We start from the raw sequence: 19,378 nt of genomic DNA, 5'->3' as shown, positions 1-19,378 counted from the left end.
CCTAATAGCAGTGTTTAGTTCTAAGCGTGGTACGGTAGTAGAATTGATGGGAGCCACTCGAGCTTTGGAGCTTTGGACGTATGCAGGACCTTAGTAATGCTAGTGGCGTAGGCCTCCGCTAGCAACGGGGGCAGTAAGCGGACGACCGCTATTTAATACTTCATCGCTGGGATGTTCGTGCTCCTAATATGCTTCGATACTTACTTCGCGATGCCTTTAAACGTGAGTTAGATCCTTTACCTAATAGCAGTGTTTAGTTCTAAGCGTGGTACGGTAGTAGAATTGATGGGAGCCACTGGAGCTTTGGACGTATGCAGGACCTTAGTAATGCTAGTGGCGTAGGCCTCCGCTAGCAACGGGGGCAGTAAGCGGACGGCCGCCATCTACTACTTCATCGCTGGCATGTTCGTGCTCCTAATATGCTTCGATACTTACTTCGCGATGCCTTTAAACGTGAGTTAGATCCTTTACCTAATAGCAGTGTTTATTTCTAAGCGTGGTACGGTAGTAGTATTGATGGGAACCACTCGAGCTTTGGAGGCAGTAAAAGAACGGTCATTGTATACTACTTCATCGCTAGGATGTTTGTGTTGGGTATAATTTTTTATACCTACTCGCGCTAGCGTATAACATGAGTGTACTGTCTAGTAGAACATAGGGAGGGAGTGTTTTGTTCTAAGCTGTGGTATGGTAGTTCTTTTTGAAATATCAATCAAACTGGATTTATTCATTCAGTCCGTCAGCTGTACACTGTCACTGTCCTATTAGTAGAAATTCATTTTTGAAATTAATTTTCATTTTATTATTTTACTATGTAGTTTAAATTTAGCCCACTTCGCAATGCAGTTTCATTGTAGTTTTATTTTTGTTGCTGTTTTTAAAGTGGGCAAATAGACGCTCTACTAATATATTGCACGCATGTTTTTTTTATAAATTTGTGTGCACCTAAGTGTAGCTACATTTTTTCTAAAAGTTGTCATGATGTGTAAACTGTCAGAGCAATTCGTGCTTTCAATTTGACAGCTAATGTAAATAGCGTTGTATTCCGTGCATTATGCGGTAATTCGGGTTGTTAAAAAAATTACGTTTGACAAGTATCAGAAAACTGTCATCGTTAGCTGTCAAACTCTAGGGCACGATATTTTTCTAAGATTACATATCTAATACAATCAATGAATCTTGAAAGCTGATAAACATTAGCTTGTAACTTGTATGAAATCTTTGTTATGTTCACGTTATACCACTTTTTTATTGCTTTCCAGAGGTTCTACCGCTACCACGACACGCTGCAACAGCGTACATTACGCGTGAATCCGGCGCTGGCCGCCACCGGACAAGAAGACACAAAGAAGAAGATACCATACAAAACCATCTTCCGGCAATCCTGGGTGCAGCTGTATAACATATGGCTGGTGTTCTTCGTGTCGCTGGCCGTGTTCCCCAGTGTTCATTCAGGTACGTTAATTCACAGCATACCTTATATCTTGTCAAAGAATTGAGACACCAGCGACCTGATTTCTGCCGGCTATGTGGTCGCGGCTGCTGCTCATGCATTGGACTTTTTAGTCAGCTACATTCAAAGACAGTATCCACAACATGCTTCGTCAAACTATAGCAGAGTAAGCTCTTAATCCTTGCTTCGACTACAATACGACAATAAATAACTTTGTCTAAATACCGACAGTTAGAAGTTAATTCCCGTAAAAATGCTCTGAACGCGACTGCATATCTGCTTAGAACTTATTGGGGCGTTTCAGCTCATTGATGATTACGATTATAACTCTGAAGTTTTAACATATGGGCCTCTGAAGTAGGGCCTAGTCTGAATTCCAGACAGATAACCAATTATTCTTATGCCCACTCCCAACGCAGTGGATTCGCTAAAACATGGCGTTGACACATTTTACACAGTGGGCACAAAAACGCTTGCTAAAACACACGCAGGTTTTCTATAAATCTGTGTGCACCTAAGTTTTGCTACATTTTTTAAACAAAATCCACAATATATTTATTTGTTTGCATTTCACATGTACATTACAGGTATTTCAAGTACTTAAAAGTATAGGTAGGTACACAAATGACACATGAAACCCTGTTGGGCGCTGCAATCAAGGTATGTTAGGTAGGATCGTTTCGACCAAGTCATTACATTTATGTTCAACTTAAAGCTGATGTTAAGATTTCATCTTTACTACCGTTAAGATGGATATATATAGGATACAAACTACAGATCTATAGGTCATTAAGATGGTAAAATTTTGCAAAATAACTAACTTAAAACTGTTCATCTTCCAGATGTGAAGGCCAGCACGCCAGGTTTCCTCGGAGACAACTTCATGAGGCTCACCTGTTTCCTCACCTTCAATCTTACAGCCATGATTGGAAACATCACTGCCAGTTTGTTCCCATATGTAAGTATTCATTATCTTTTCGAATGTTTTGTATGCCTGGATCTGTAAACTATTTCGTTAAGTTTTATAAGTAAAGTTTGGCTGTAAAATATTTCGAACACACTCATAAGCATAGTGACTAGTAACCATTCCTTAGATATCATTTGGTAGTATTTGGACAGTAATTAGCCCACTTCGCAATGCAGTTTCATTGTAGTTTTATTTTTGTTGCTGTTTTTAAAGTGGGCAAATAGACGCTTTACTTATTGATCACGCATGTTTTTTATAAATTTGTGTGCACCTAAGTTTAGCTACATTTATTTTACTTCGGAATGTCATTGATTTTTTCATTTTAGTTTGTACGTAATTTTAGAGAAATAAAAAGTAATAGAGTGCTCACTCCATACATCAGTTTTAGTACCAAAATGCTTATTATATTCGCAGTTGATATCTAGCATCTCGATGCTACTCGAGTAGCGGAACTCTCAGTACTGCTACTCGACAATAGATGTCGCGGCAAACAAAAAATCTAATGTTCAACGATTTTCCGCTAATATTATAAACAGAGTAACCGGAACTCTATTTTCAACTCCTACGCTTACAGCAGTACTAAGAGTTCCGCTACTCGATGCTAGATGTCGACTGCGAATATAATAAGCATTTTGGTACCAAAACTGATGTATGGAGTGAGCACTCTATTACTTCTTATTTCTCTATGCGCCTGTGTGGAGAAAAGCTGCGCGAGTTTTTCGAACTAGAATCACACCAAGATAGCAGCCATTTTGATAGCCCAGACAGTACAAGTGTAATTATAAACGTCAAACATCCATGAAATGATGTCATTTACATAACACTGCACAGGCTGGGTTATCGTAATCGCTGCCAACTTAACTTGGTCTGACTTTATCTCGTGTTTTTTGTCAACTTAAACTTTAGATTATTATTTACTCTATCATTTTTATCCAATAACCTAGTACATGTTAGATTTCATGAATTCGCAATAGTCCTGACACCCTCGTGGGTGCCTCTTGCTCTTATTAAATTGAATTGTTGAAAGGTATCTATGTCGTCTTTAGCTTCGCGGTCAATTTATAAATATCCTACACAGTTGGACACTATTGACTCATGTACAAAGAAGTTTTAACATGTCGATATCTAAATAAACTACAGTCGGCTCTCGTTAATTCGAAACTCGAAGGACTTTTAAAATATTACGAATTATCGAGAATTTGAATTATCAAATGGTCCGAAAATTTTGAGAGAAAAAAATATAAAAGTTTGAATTATTGAGTAATAATCAATTATTATTTGTTAACTGCTGATGTCGACCACTTCAACCAGTGGTGCTAGTGCAGGTTCTTCATTTTCCGTAATTATAGGCTGATTTTCCTGATCTTTTATGAAACAGGTTTTTTTTTTGCTGTTGAGAATCGTTATTGGTTTTAAATATAGCTCTCTCAATCAGTAAAAGTTTAACTTTTAACCTGTATACATAACCAACGAAAGAGTAACTGAAACTAAACTAAATAAACAAATTAGGCGGAAGTGTGTGGCAAATTAATCTGATAACTTTGAACTGTCGAGTGTTTGACGGCTATGAGTTCGAATTACCGCGCCGTTTTATTACGTAGCGATAATTTTTTTGTTCGAATTACCAAGTGCTTAAAAATGTAGTAATTTTTTTCGAAATGTACTAGGGAACTCGTGATAACTTCCAATTATAGAGAGGTTCGAATTATTGCAGGTTTGAATTAACGAGAGTCGACTGTAATTGTTTGCCCTATCTCTCATTTTGAGATTTGGGTCAAAATTCTTTCATTGTCTTGCTTTTGGCCCCAAAAAATGTGATGTAGGGTAGCTGTTTGTATGGGTGATTTTTAGTTTTTAATTTTTCTCAGGTAAAATATAAAGTCATGCAATAGCACTCGACTTTATTTATTTATTTGATAGAAGCCACCATTACCAGCGGGACAGAGTGGTCAGAAACAAGGAAAATATGTAGTTTTGACCCATTTGCGTTAGAAAGAGATAAAAGTTAACACAGGTTTGCTAAGTTTCCTGAATGACGAAGTAATATATATATATATAACTAGATAGTACAAAGTCGCTTTCCGATGTCTGTCTGTCCCTATGTATGCTTAGATCTTTAATTTTTTTTTAATGGATAGAGATCAAGAGTTTATATGTATTATACCTATCCGTGCGACGCACCCGGGTCGCTAGTAAATAAATAAATATAAATATTATAGGACATTCTTGCACAGATTGACTAAGTCCCACAGTAAGCCCAAGAAGGTTTGTATTGTGGGTACTTAATTAAGTTTGTTTCAGCCCACGAAACGCTGGCTATCCATCTTCACGACCGCCCGCCTGGCCTTCATCCCATTCTTCCTTCTCTGCAACTACCAGCCCAAGGGCGTGGTGCGGACGCTGCCGGTGCTCATCAATAATGACATCGTGTATTGGATCGGCGCAGTGCTGTTAGGGTGGAGTTCTGGACATGGCAGCTCCTTGGGGATGATGTATGTTAGCGGGTAAGTCTATTATCTATCAGTGCTTGATGCGTTTGTGATTAACGCCATTGACCACACATTGACCGCCAAATACGTCAACTGACGCGCGCGGCTACAATCCTCAACCTTCGTGTAATGGAGTGTATAAGAAGGAGCAAAATCTCTATGTATGAAAAGTGTCCATCAAAAAACATTAAATAGGTGGCGCCACAATCCACCGAAATGAAATGTCATAAACCTAGTATTTTATATACACGGTTACTTGTTGCCCCTTCCTCATTTCATCTCTATATTATTATATGTCATGTCCTTGTGCCACCCTAGCGCCACCGGAGAGATTTCGAACTATTATTTACAGCTGACAGCTGGACACTTACAACTATTATGGAAGGTAGAGACAAGGAGCAGAATCTCCATATACCAAAAAGTGTCCGACAAAAAACCATAAATAGGTGGCACTACAATACCTAGAATACTTAGAAAAAAATCTAATCTTAGACAGCGCACTTTCCGTCAACGCCTAGAAGCTACTCTAGCGCTACTCTGGAGAGATTTTGAACTATTATTTATAGCTGACAGCTGGACACTTTTGCAACAGTTCTGCCTAAGGAGATTCTGTTCCTTGCCTCTACACAGTTCTGCTTAAGGAGATTCTGTTCCTTGCCTCTACACAGTTCTGCCTAAGGAGATTCTGTTCCTTGCCTCTACACAGTTCTGCCTAAGGAGATTCTGTTCCTTGCCTCTACACAGTTCTGCCTAAGGAGATTCTGTTCCTTGCCTCTAACTTCCATAACAACTGTTCTACCATAAGAGATTTTCCTCCTTCTTATATACTTAATACTTCGTGTATTTCGTCGGGATTCACGATGACGTGACGCATACGATAGGCGTGACGTTCAAAGGATCAATGGCCAGTTTCATCGACCACAATAAACGGAGCTGTAGGGTCGGTTGCACAACATTGTCTATTAAGGTTAAACCGATCGCAAAATTTTATTATATAAGTGCCTGTTACATCATTAACGTCATTCATTAAAAGTGCTGACAGACATGTCTTATTCGTATGTCATCATATTAAGGGGCCGCATTGCGTGTCTTGGAACTCCTTGGTCCAAATGAATAGGCGGGTTAACAACTGCACACAGAACGAGCTGCCTCGTAAGGAAATTGCCGCGCGAAGCAGCTCGGTCTATGTAAACTTACCTACGGCTGCATCGCCTCGGGTGAGTCATGCCTCCACCGACCGAGCCGCTTCGCGCGGCAATTTCCTCGCGAGGCGGCTCTTTCTGTGTAGACTCGCCCAATGACGTTAAATATGAAATTCGCGCTGTCACTTTTGTTTTGGGCGCAATTTTATGGAGACTTAGGTATGCTCTAGAATAAAAGTAAGTGCTTATATGCTTTATTTCAGTACGGTGGCACCCGAGCACGCCGCCACGGCCGGCATGCTGGGCGGCGCCACGCTGGTGACGGGCATCACGTGCGGGCTCGTGTTCGCCTTCTTCGCGCCCGCGCCGCTCGTCGCCGCCGCGCTGTGGGCGGCCGCCTAGCGCTGGGCCGCCTACCTCCACGGCGGGTGGACGATGCTCCTCAGGGTTCTCACCCAGTGATACGGCCATTAGGCGACTGTGGCAAACAGTGTTCAGTGTGGTGTTGCTAACATTCAATATAATGATTGTTCGCCTGCAGCACGAGCTAACTGTACTCGTCACACTAGTAGTCTAATAATCGATGTACAGTCAGCTGCAGATATAACTGACCGCCTCTGCATAGAAGTTTGTTTGCAGGGGCTGTAGCTGAATGTAAGATAACTAAACGATATCCTGCATTATTTTGTTGGGGTTACAAGAAGTCGCCTTTGAAAATATAGAATGCATTTCATTTCCAAGGCTAGAACTGTACTCGTCAAGCTAGCAGTTTAAGTGTACACCGATAAATTAGTGTTCAATGTGGCCAAAGTAAAGACGCTAAATTCGAAAACTTTCGTACATTGAACCTTTCCCATCTCTATCATACACAATTATATTATTGTTCCGCTCGCACAATAGTGATAGGAAATAGCCAGTCAATGTACGAAATTCTTTGTGCTTTGCGTCCATACTTCTAACAATCACGAATCGAGAATCACGATAACAACTAAACTATGTTTAGTATTATGAGAAGTCACCTTTTTAAAGGTAAATACTTACTGTTGATATTATGTATGGTGCGTAATTATTCGTTTTTAATTAGTATCATAGACTAATAAATTACAAAAAGCGTTTAACAAGCAAAGTTATCCATTTGCGTTTCCAAATCATTTATGTTTGGAAATAAACATTTTTTTTTTCAATTACATCCACTGAAAAAACATTGTAATGTTTACACTTTGGTTATAAATCCCATACCTTTGTATGGGTATATTCAGTGCTCATTATATAAATTTAAAATATATCTATTGTTATCGAGATTGAACCAGTTGTGTTGCAAGGAGGACATTGAAAGATGCTATTTAAGATAGGACTATAGCTATAGTGTAATAATATATAAAAGACAAACAAGAAAAGGTTTTAAAGTGCTATATTAAAACTTATTGCTACTCCCAAAAACAGTTTTGCTAAATAATTTGAACCTGTCAAATAATAGTTATTTACGATACAAGTGTAGAAAATCGGAAATTCGCAACAAGTGGTGATAAATTAAAACACGACCGAAAGGAGTGTCTTAAATCGACACGAGTTGCAAATTACCTATTCGCACGTGTATCGTACAACGTTTTACAGTTCCTATGGCTCTTTATAGTTTCGACATGTGCACGGAAAGAGCTCATTCCCGCACGCGTGCGGGAAAGTAGCACCATATGTACTTTGTCTTATCATAAATTGTGACAAAATTGTTTAGAATCACTTTTTTTACTGTTACAATTAGGTAAAATAGAAAAGGAAACACTTTTTATAACTAGCAAAATTTCGAAATCTTTTCTTGCTGTTTACTGTATTATTAGACGGAAATAAGAGCGAAATTATGACATTTTCAGATAACCTAATTCATAATCGAAGTTAAATAAGTTGTATATATATTGAGAAGCAAAATGCATGGGAAATAATACAATGTATATACAAATATAATCGTGTGAGAAATGGGCTCGAAGTCTTGCCAGGCGATATTAAGACTACACAAGAGGAATAACAATGGGTATAATTATATTTTCTGTAGAAGTCAACACTTAGTTAATTTTAGTACTTCTAACCATTGAAATTGATAAAATTAGTGCGATATATTCACAAAATAATACTAGTATGAGATGACATTTGCCGCGATCAGGATTCGAACCTGCAAGCTTCTGCCACAGGCGGTTGTTCTTAACCAAGTGAGTTATTACATACACACGTGAGTCGAAAAATTTACTTTACATGTTGCTCTAATTAGCCTAATAGGGAATATTACGCGAAACTCTGCGTAAGTGGCGCCACTACCACAATCCATCACATTCTGAGGGTCTACCGCGAAACAAGAAAATCGAAATTTCGTTATCTAACCTCTCTATCATCTTGCATATTCAAGCGATGAAGAGGCAGATAACTAAATTTCGATATTCGCGTTTCCCGGTAGGCCCTTTGTAAACAAACCGCCTTGATGCATCAATGTCATATATTATTATCTGTAAAAACTTGTCAAAAAACAGTTTAAGGCACAGTATGTATAAGTTACTCTATGGTTTATGAAAGGTGCTAGTGCTGGTGCTGTGCTCTGCGGCAGAACATTGCAGTAATACTCCCTATTGGACCCATTATTATTACTTTTGACTAAAATTCATGCTTGTGCTTCTATATGATATGACTATGGATAGTAAAATGACAAGTGTTTATATACGCCTGTCTTGTATATGATATACATAATGTTAAGTTTGTAAGTCGATAGAAAAAAATATTATAGTTAGTACAAAGCAGTTGAAGCAAGTATTGTTCGAAGGAAAAGGCTATGTTGCAATAAGAAAGTTATAAAATGTTATAATTACGACTTCATTTTGAATTTGCTTGACTAAACAAATATTTTATCATGATTTTCGTTAAAATTCCGATATTTTATTCCCTGAAAATTTGTTGTTTTAAATTTGCATATTATATTGATTACGATGTTTAGTTGATATATTAAATAAGGTTTCGTGGGTTAAGTGCGCCTTTTCTAGAAATATAAGCATGGAATAGAGGTACTTTCACCATAGGTTCACTTTGTCTCTTTGATTTTGGAAGTACTTTTTACCAGTACTTGTATTTTTGTAAAGGAGAAGTGAGTTAACCTTAAAAAAAAAAACAAGGCAAAAATGTGAGTTTTTCAAGTTAACAAAAAAAAAAACAGAATATTATCGTTATAATAAGGATTCGGGTAGTTCCGGATGGAAAAAAGTGGCGTATAATTCCGAAAAGGGACCTATTACAACGGAACTTATTCCGAATGATTTTCGGGATTACCCAATTTCCGAAAATACCCGAATACACCTTAATTGTAACACAGTCATAAAGATGACATTTGGATTTTTTTCTCTTTATCTGTACCCTACCCAACCTAACCAAACGCACACTGATTTTATTTTAACTTTACTGTATTTAATTACACTAATATAATAACAGGCAAGAAAATGGCACGTAAAAGTCATATATATCTATAGCTTAATGCCTGATTACACTTTGGCTACAGTTATAGTAGTTAAAGTGTAGTTTAAATAAAGGGACTCCAGTTAAACTAGAAACTGTTAAAGTACAAGAATAGTCACAATTTGTAATTTATTATAGTTTTGGTTACAATTATAAAATCGAAATAGTTTAATTGTAGTTCCTTTTTTGAACACCGGCTGAATGATTCCTCGTAACATATTTTGGGTATGTTTTATAGACTGAGCTAATGTTATGTTAAGTAATTAATATGGATTAGATTAAGGTTTAGTCCGATGAGGAAGGGTGCCCGTTGACTGTTGTGTTCAGTATGTTTGAGACCAAATATCTTTTATTTTATTTTATATTCGGTGCATCCACACAGAACTAGCCGCCTCGGGAGGAATTGCCGCGTGAAGCACAGTCTGTGTAGACTGCTTGCCCCGCCCGAGGCATCGCGGCCACGCGTACGTTTCCCTCGCGAGGCGTCTCGTTCTGTGTACCCGCCTATTGACTAGAAATGTGAAAGTAATTTTACTTGTATCACTGCAAATATTAATTTATAGGTGATATGCCTTTAATATTTTGTATTTCCAGTCAACTTATTGTATCGTCATCGACACAATTAACTGACTAATCGTAACCCTTAATTCAATGACTTAAGGTTTACCAATTTTCAGTTCAGGGTGTTCTATTACTCAAATATTTTTAGCAACGATCTTATTTCCCTAAACGTTTGCGTTTCGACATTTAAGTTGTGAGTTTTTTATGTGATAGTAAATGTTTTTTATTTATTTTCTTTTTTATTTATCCCTATGTTTCATTAACACAATCACCGCTGAGCTACGGTTGTAGCGCTACGTCGTAGCTGATAGCATAGTTTTCCCGGTATGTAGAGGAAATGCTTCGTAGAGGTCAAACGACAACGTGTCATGATTAGTCGGGTCCACACAGAGCGAGCATACGCGCCAGGCAATTTCCTCACGCACAAACCAGCCAGTGTAGACGTGCCTCGGCCGAGGCGGCGCGCTCACAACAAGTCGGGGTCTTAGGCGGGGAAAACACGCGCCCCGCCTTGGCCGAGGCACGTATACACTTGCCGGTTTGTGCGTGACGAAATTGCCTCGCGCGTATGCTCGCTCTGTGTGGACCCGCCTATTGGCTGGCTTTCTTCTGCTTGGTAGTAAGAGTTTCAAGTAGATGGTTTTAGTTTGATAGCATTAAAGTTTGTACCCTGGTGCCTTACCCATCTTCCATTCCTTTATAGATAGTAATTTAAAGTTTTTATTAGTTTCGCCGTGCATAAAAGAAAACAATGCCAAATTTTATCAAAATTACACTTGATACCCATAGCCTGACATTGCCCGAAAATAGACTATTTATGTTATCATGTGTTGTGTGGAAAGGTACGGCTTGCCATTGCCCATGAGGCGTACTGACTGACATTCGAAATAATTGTTAGGCGGGTCCACACCACACAGAGCGATCATACGCGCGAGGCAATTTCCTCACGCCTCACGGACCCGCCTGTTGACAATTGAAAATTGGTGTTACATGTCAGATACCTTTTGTTGAAGAACATCACATAAATAGTAGATTTTTGATATACTTTGGCATAATATACAATATCTTTATATTAAGGCATAGTATCAATCAGTCCATATGAGTATTAAATATTAAAAGTTATTTATATAAATATCAGGAATTCAGAACATAGGATCCGTTATATAAAATCACTTTGAACTCTGGAGTAGTCGCCATAATATATATCGGAGCGGCCCAGACGTTAACAATTAATTATCTGAACATGCCTTTATTGTCAAGGCGTTAAAATGCTTGTTCAGATATTTTTGAGAACCTTGGCCTCTCCAATATATTTGATGGCGAATGTTCAAAGATTAAACGATATATGATGTAAGATCTAAGACAATTCGTGCTTTGACAGATCATGTTGATGGCGCTGTGTAGGCATTGCCAGGGGAGTTGACACACGAATCTACACAGAGTAGGGTCATGGCGGACACAGTGGCGCAGTAGCCCAAATATCGGCTCTCTCGTGTTGAAATTAGGAGTGAGCCACTGTACCCGGCTTTTTCGAGCCACTGTTATCTCCTAGACCCTACTAATCGAATAAACAGTATTGAATGAATGAATGAGTGAATGCGACATAATCGCACTATATTATACTAGAAAATAAACCCTCAAGAAACATTTTGGACTACCTTGCAGTTGGCGGCTCAACTTGTTATAGGTACGAAAAAAGAATAATCATTTCTAAATCTAAAACTACCAGAGTGCCTAGCCAAGGTGTCAATCGCTTGCGCTACAACAACGAAACGCTTTGTGTCCGTCTATCACTTCCATATTAGTGCGACAGTGACTTGCGTTTCAGAAGATTTAAATCCCCCCCCTCAATTGGAGGAGGGTATCCCAACATGGACCGGCAAGAAACTCGGCGGGACACTTCTTTTCAAAACATTACATCTTATAATTAACATGAATTAAATAAGAAAAAAGTACAATTTAGATTACTACCTATAGAAATCATGCAATTACTTACAGTAGCTATTTTTCTTTATAGAAATTTGATAAAAAATATATATACTTATGTCATATCAAATCATACAAATAGCTCTTTCAGAAAACATATCGAATTCTTACAAAAGGAAAAGAAAAATGAAATTAATAAAGAGATGAGAATATACTTTATATAAGTCTGACAGATTGCTACAAAAAATATTTGATGTGCTTTCTTACCTGAGCTGTGTCATCTATACAAAGATTTTACATATACACATAATACAATGATTGTAATTGCTACTTGTTTTTACAGTTTCTGGTTTGGACCATGCATGTTTGTCCGTCAAGTAGTCCTCGACTCGAGCGCTTTATCAATGCCGGATTTAGAGGTCTGGAGGCCTCGGGTAATAAAGGAGTGGAGGCCCCCTGGCCCCAAATTATTTTCCAAATAAAATGGTAAATTTTCCGAAGTCTCTATTGTGTGGGCCCCTCTTTTGTGGAGGCCCCGGGGCTGTAACCCCGGTTGCCCTCCCCTAAATCCGGCCCTGCGCTTTATTGACAACCCACAATAAGTACCCTTTTGGTTCAGAATGGCATGTTTGACGTTTGACAATTCAGTTCCATCCACTATCTCCACCTTCCATAGGTACAGTCAGCATCAAAAGTAGCGGATGAAACAACGCGCCAAAAGTATCTGATATTCGGGATAACTTTTCCAAATATAGATAAATTTCTAGAATTCGCGTTCCAAAGTATATCTTTTACAGTCTTTGTTGTTCTATATGAAAGACATCACTTTTTGTCAAGCTGTTACAGAATGGTAGATACTTATGAAGCGTTATTTGATCCGCTACTTTTGATGCTGACTGTACCACAAAACATTTACGGCATACAGCGCCATCTTCAGCTGTCGAACTAAGGGACGATATTTTCTTACAGTTTACACATACAATCAATAAATCCTTGATAGAGTATTAAATATGGAAATATTATGAAAATATAACTGATGACAATAAAGGGACTTTTGGTGATGGATTTAATCTGGAATTTACCATATACTAGCATACATAACTAAAATATAAGTAATCATACCAAAGTATAACTTACGAAGTAAGTATTTTCATTTCCGTATTACGTATTCCAAAGATCACGGAATTGTGAAAAAAAAAAATCGTGTGGAAATTATTCTCAGGATCTTTAGGTACCTAATACGGAAAGGAAATGCTGTAAATGCTAACATAGTTTTCTTACTGTGCTATATTCCTTCTCACACTTTTAAATCTGTCATCCAATTACATATCTCATCTTATATGTATGCAGTATAAACTCGTTTATAATATATTATTATTTTCAAAGTGGATTCATTTTCGTTCTATAACAACTCTACAAATGTGATCACGACTATACATATATTATATACCTCTACATCCATACTTTATATAAGTATCTACATATCATGGAAAAATAATACAAAGACGCGAAAGTAGATAGCGTCGTATGATCCCGTACATTATGCGGTAAGTTCTGACCTGAACGTATGGCGGCGTACAGCGCCATCTACTGTATTTACATATCTTTGTTTATGTATGTAAGTGTGTATTAAGGAAGTCAGATCACAGTGCAGGTGTTGGCTCTAAACTTTTGCGTTTTTAATTGCCCCAAAACTACGTGTTTAAAATAGACATGGTTATGAGCTAGGTGCAACGTGCAGGCTAGGCTTTTTACGGGAAGCGACCAATGATATTGTAACTTCGGATAGGTTATAGGCGTTCCAAAATTGAAGCGCTTAACTTGTACGAATTGTACAAATTGCCTTTAGTCACGCCTAGGCAAGCGTGAAATGTGCACGTGCTAACGAGCTCCCGCACACCGAAAGAGAAAGAGACAAGCTCATGTTTAACAAGGTATATAACAAAGACGAATGATATGCGAAAATTAATCAACAGAAACAGATTCATTCGTAGTTCGCAGGTACCCAATGAAATAAATATGGAAGTATTGATTGTACTCCTTATGTATAAGTATAACCTATATTATAATATCATTGGAAGCATGCAAGCACCACGAAAGCGCTAAGTCTATGTGCTATACATTTTTAGAGTTGTTATTTTACCATAAAATCCTTCAATCTCATGCTTCGCACTCATAGAAGTAAATGCTAACACTCACGTACCTTATACATTATACAAACTCACTCCTTTAGAGTCGAGGGCTGTGAAATAATAGCTTTAACCTTCCACTGTAGATACCATTCCCTGCACCCTTTAGCTTGCGACTACTCAAATGTAAAATTCGAACGTATCCTAAAATGGCTTCAAAAAAACCCCGGCCAAATTATCATCTACCATATCAGCGGCCTACCATACAAGAAAAATTGGCAGTCTGAATTCGTTTCGTTTTAAGAATGGAACGAAACAAACAAATCCAACTCTGTTCTCATTAATTCTAATTACCGTTCGGCCAACACTGATTGGAGGTACCTAAGTAATTTCTAATTAAGAACGATTTGATTGGTTATGGGCATGGCTAGGTTGGTGGACAATGATGATTTTACTGCATTCTTAATGCGAACGAACTATCGTCGCGATTCGAAGAATGAGATAGGTACAGTCACGTCTGAAAATATCGATACGAAAAATGTGCCAAAAATATGTATACACTACCTTAATATATGGGCAATAAAGTCGTGTATAAATATTTTTTGGCACTTTTTTCGTATCAATATTTTCAGACGTGACCGTACCTATATACGATAACGATCAGTTCTGGTTTAGATAAGTTCTCAGAAGCAGCTCAATTCGGGCAACCAATGCCACTTTCACGTTATTAGAAATATCATAGATAGATCTTACTGGGATCAGAGTGGAATCGAAATAAACGTCAATTTTGACATGCCGTTTAGTCATCGAGCTTTTAAAGATCTTTCCAAGATCTTAAGCGTGTCTTAATTATTCTTCAAATCGTTAAGGTTACCTATAAACGTTAAGGTTGAATTTTACATATGGATAGACGCAAGCTTCTCACACCTTACGAGTACAAATATCATCTCGCCCACTTAGTATAGGTCAAATTGTACTTCCCCCTGTAAAGAATTCGTAAATTAACTTAGCTTTAGGACTTGTAAATCTAACTTTGCACGACCATTTAATGTTCACTCTTTAAATTGTCTTCAAATGTAATCGACTTGCTATTGAAAATTGTATCTTAACTCTATATTATTACGGTTCATGCAATATAAGGCTGTAAACTTCTTTTACTATGTCGGTAGAAAAAATTATTTCATTCCTTTCATTGTCTATAACTTGCGAAGAGTATTTAAATCCCTCGCTTTTCTCACTGTATCACGTTACAGATAGAATTATTCGCTTCTCTCTAGTTTAATTTCAATACACCATCCTTCGTGTAAGTAAATGTTATATCTATTTATTGATAAAAATGATGTAATTTGTTGAAATTGTAATAGTTAAATGTTATGTAAATAATGGTCGACATAGTAAACCAAGTTAAGTATATTTCAGATTCTCGCTTTAAAATATATATTAAAGTATTTATAAAGAAGTTTTTATATAACTAGAAATAAGGCAGTCAGATATAGATCCGTATACCCGAGACAATAATATTTAGCAACCCATTTATACGAAGAGGTGTATTGCCAATTTATTAAACAGTTTAAAAACGGTATCCTATGTAATTCTCTAAGAGTCGTAGGAGTTTCTTTTTTACTATATCAATCATCAACTACACATCCCAATTTTTAAATAAAAACAAATTACTGGCTAGGTACTTAGGTTTAAAGATCGTCTATTTATTTTGATTATATATGTGGCAGTCCAAATCAAAAGGGACCTTATGGCGGTCGGCGCATACAACATTATTAGTGGCCCGCCAATACTAATGCGGTACTGCGCGACGTAAGCGCCAACCGCCATAAGGTCCCTTTTGATATGGATTGTCACATTTGTCCAGTTTGCTAAAATAAAAACAAAATAAATATATCTCGAAGTAAAGCCGTAAGTAAATATACTGTTTAAAAACTTGACAATATATAATATTATCTTCTATTAGTAGTTACCTACAGTTTGTATTTTTCCACTTTTCCATATTGTATAACCGATAGCTTTGATAACCTCGACCGTTTTCACTCATAAACGATGCTACACCAGTCATACAATAAAATAAGTACGTGAATTGAACATTAATTGCATTTTTATTTGATCCCATTTTAGTTTGTGTGGGGTCTAGACAATAGGGTCCATATTAATGTGGGGCGTTTGTACTAATGTCGTTGTACTGATTTTCACTGTCCGGAACTCCAAAAGGGCGGTAAAAACTAGATCAAGCAACTGTTCGTATCATACAACATATTCCCAGCCCTTTTCCTCATGGAAATAATCTGGAAGCTTAGCCAAGATGACAATCGTGTATGGATAAACGCAAAACGAAAGAAAGAAAAAAATTGAGATAACAGATGCTACAAAAATGACGTGAATATTTCCATAGGACATTGTTCGGGGTTCAATTGGCGTTTTCTATCAACGATTATCATCTTGTAGCCCCCCAGTTTGTTTGTTTGATATCGCTAGCAGGTAGATAGGTACTTACTAACCTACACTTTCATTGGATGCGCGGACCTTCTGCTTGAGCTAAATATAAATTTTGTCCACCTCGTTGTTGTTTTATTAGATTTGATTGCTATAAAAGGGCCTCATTATTTTCCTAGTTCTCGATGGTTTCAAATTTCAGGTTTCTCCATACCTTTATCTTCCGGTTTCCTCTGCCTCTGCCATTCGGGTCCGTCTACTTTTACGGTTTTCGGGGCGGACAACCGCTACCTCATACGTATCTTATCGTAGATATATCGTATAGTATGAATATTTCTAATTTGTGCATTTGTCTGAACTTTTATATATAATATGTATTTGTATTCGTATTTTATATCCTGAATTTCATGAAGGTAAGAAACTAACTCAATTTATGTCGTAGGTATGTTGTACTTACCTACACATAAGTTAAAATCGGGTAAATTGTCTATCTTAAGGCATCGCGTTAGACGGAGAAAGAAAGGACCATTTAAAATTGCACTGGAATTGGATTGGAATTAGACGGATATAAGGCCAAACGCAAATAAACTTGTAAAACATCAGTTCTTTATTGTGTCAATAAATAATTTAAATATCATCAATAAATTAGCTCCTAAACTCTATCCGTTCGTGCGTGCTATGTACATGATGTTTTAGAGGTAGCTAGTAGGTGGGCGAGGATGATGATGATGAAACAGTCGAGATGGAAGCTACGCTAGAGTAGCTCGGAGACTGAGAACCAGACGAGCTAGATTCGCTAGGGAAGTATGAGCTGTAGGCGAGCTGACTCGGGTCCCAGACGCGAGAGTACGGGCCGGAGCTTGAAGGCTCCCATTGGGGGCTGCCGTAGGAGTCCGCGGGAGCGGCGGGGGTGGAGGGCGGTCCGTATTGTGAGGCGGGGGGTCCGTATTGGGGTGCTGGCGGGGCGTCGGTTGGGGCCATCATCATGGGCATAGCTGGGAAGACAAAAATCAAGCGATTGTTAGTAATTTATATGTTATGAAGACTACTGATTTAAGATAATTGGTGAGTGTTTTTTTTTATTTGGGTTTGGGTAATAGCTATCTGCTAGCTTGTTCATCTAATGATTTAAACATATTATGACGTCACTGCTTACACTTCGAAAGAGTACTTGGTAGTATTCGTCGCTATGGGTAGAGCTAAGTAAGTAAGCTTAAAGGTATTTTATTGTTTTTATATATCAGCTTCAGACGGGACGTGTGTTCTTATCATTGCTACATGAATATGCACTCCAAATTATTTACCTACTCATAACTTAATACGGATTTTTGTATTTTAGGTTAAAAAAATATATTCTATATTTGATCAAGTCATACGTACCTCCCTTCTTCAAAACCAGATTATAGATCAAGAATCCAAGCACCAGGGTGATGGCCAGCTTGCTGAGAATCAGGGCTTTGACGGCCTTAATGCCGATGATGGTCACCAGGATGGGCATGATCGCCTTCATCTTCAGCTTCAAAAGTAGCAGCACGGGGAGCAGAAGCTTCTTCTTCAAGAGACCACGAGCTGCAAGAGAAATTGGAATTAAAACCTTCGGGTAAAGGCAAACCTCAGATATTTTTAAGAAGTAGGAGCTCTTGATCAGTTCCGAAAATCGCTAAAAACTTAGATATTTTGTAACGAAATTTTGCTTAGACAAGAATCTTTATTTGGTTATGAAAACTGTATGATTCACTCACCTTCCCCATTTTCACTCTCCTCAGGGAATTCAACATCGAATCCCCGATCAGCCCTGTACGACACTTCAGCATTCTGGAAGATGAACTCCGGCAGCTTGAACCTGAACTCGTTCGCGTTCAGAATCCTCCCAACACGATCGAAGATCACTTTATCGATGTTCTTGTCGTCGAAAGACCGGGCCGACTCCTTGTTCACTCCGAGCTGCGTATCCAGGTATGAAAGCACTTTGACTTTAAGACACGCTGAAGGCTCGCTGGTGTCGAAACAATCACTGATAACACTGTCCAACAGATCCTCACTTGTACTTAAACGTGGGGTGATAACCTCATTGTCCCCTATGCTGTACCCCCTCACAGCCACCACACAAGCCACAAATAAAACGCACTTCATTGTCGTAAGGTCACTATCATTAATTTTTCTAATTGGACGTTCGGCCCGGTTGGTTAATGGAGCAACAATGATTTAATTTTTCTATGGGCTTGGTTTTTATACGGGATCCTTAGGGCGGCAAGGCACGCGTCAGGTACGCGTGAGTTGAATGGCGAGCGCTTTCGTTGGCGAAGTATTTAAGAAAGTCCTGGCGTACCACTGAATGCCAAAAAGCCGTATGTCGCTATGAAACTTATATGGAGATATGATGTTTATGTTTGAGCATAGCAAGAGTGGTGAGAGTGAGTGCGATTGGTTTGAAAATATTGTTTAATTGTTTATTAGTGACATTGTAATTTAGCATTTAGGGTGACAATAGCGACCCGTATAGATATTCTATTTTTGACCTGCCCATGGATATGTCCATAGTATGTCACAACAGGACTAATAAGGTCTATTGACACATTGCTTATTATTACATTATTTTTTGTATAAGACTATTTGTTGCCTAAATAAATAAATAAATATTCCTCTTTATTGGTTACAGGACTTGGTATGCCCATCCTTAGCTTACCAGTTAGTACCTAGACTAGACCAGGGCCTGTTGTATATTAGAAATGCTCCTAGTAGTTACGCCCATACTGTCTAACACTAAAAATATATAATGAGTA

At 38.0% G+C, this 19,378-nt stretch overlaps 2 protein-coding genes across 5 annotated transcripts in view; one reads left to right on the top strand and one right to left on the bottom strand.

Moving 5' to 3' along the window:
* LOC133529492 (equilibrative nucleoside transporter 1) overlaps nt 1-10,328 on the top strand; it is a 44,639-nt gene extending 34,311 nt beyond the window's left edge. For all 4 annotated transcript variants that reach the window (XM_061867210.1, XM_061867209.1, XM_061867211.1 and 1 more), the window contains 4 exons: nt 1,263-1,455; nt 2,296-2,411; nt 4,722-4,924; nt 6,315-10,328. In XM_061867210.1, coding sequence (XP_061723194.1) covers nt 1,263-1,455; nt 2,296-2,411; nt 4,722-4,924; nt 6,315-6,453 — 651 coding nt within the window. In that variant the 3' untranslated portion in view covers nt 6,454-10,328. The remainder of the gene's footprint in view (nt 1-1,262; nt 1,456-2,295; nt 2,412-4,721; nt 4,925-6,314) is intronic.
* Nucleotides 10,329-17,181: 6,853 nt separating this feature from the next.
* On the bottom strand, nt 17,182-19,160 carry LOC133529797 (uncharacterized). Its single transcript, XM_061867609.1, has 3 exons — nt 18,338-19,160; nt 17,976-18,164; nt 17,182-17,590 (listed from the first exon to the last, which is right to left on the bottom strand). Exons 1-3 carry the CDS (start codon nt 18,726-18,728, stop codon nt 17,298-17,300), a joined length of 873 nt encoding a protein of 290 aa, XP_061723593.1. The 5' UTR covers nt 18,729-19,160; the 3' UTR covers nt 17,182-17,297.
* Nucleotides 19,161-19,378: the final 218 nt, after the last annotated feature.

The sequence above is a fragment of the Cydia pomonella genome, chromosome 21, assembly GCF_033807575.1.
Source record: "Cydia pomonella isolate Wapato2018A chromosome 21, ilCydPomo1, whole genome shotgun sequence".
NCBI classification, from domain to species: domain Eukaryota; kingdom Metazoa; phylum Arthropoda; class Insecta; order Lepidoptera; family Tortricidae; genus Cydia; species Cydia pomonella.
This window is presented reverse-complemented; position numbering and strand designations above follow the sequence as displayed.

Excerpts from the sequence above, each read along its gene's own strand:
- LOC133529797 (XM_061867609.1), bottom strand. The coding sequence starts at position 18,728 with ATGAAGTGCGTTTTATTTGTGGCTTGTGTGGTGGCTGTGAGGGGGTAC. Across the intron at positions 18,165-18,337 it reads GGAGAGTGAAAATGGGGAAG|CTCGTGGTCTCTTGAAGAAG; the intron begins GTGAGTGAATCA and ends TTTCTCTTGCAG. Across the intron at positions 17,591-17,975 it reads TCTGGTTTTGAAGAAGGGAG|CTATGCCCATGATGATGGCC; the intron begins GTACGTATGACT and ends TTGTCTTCCCAG.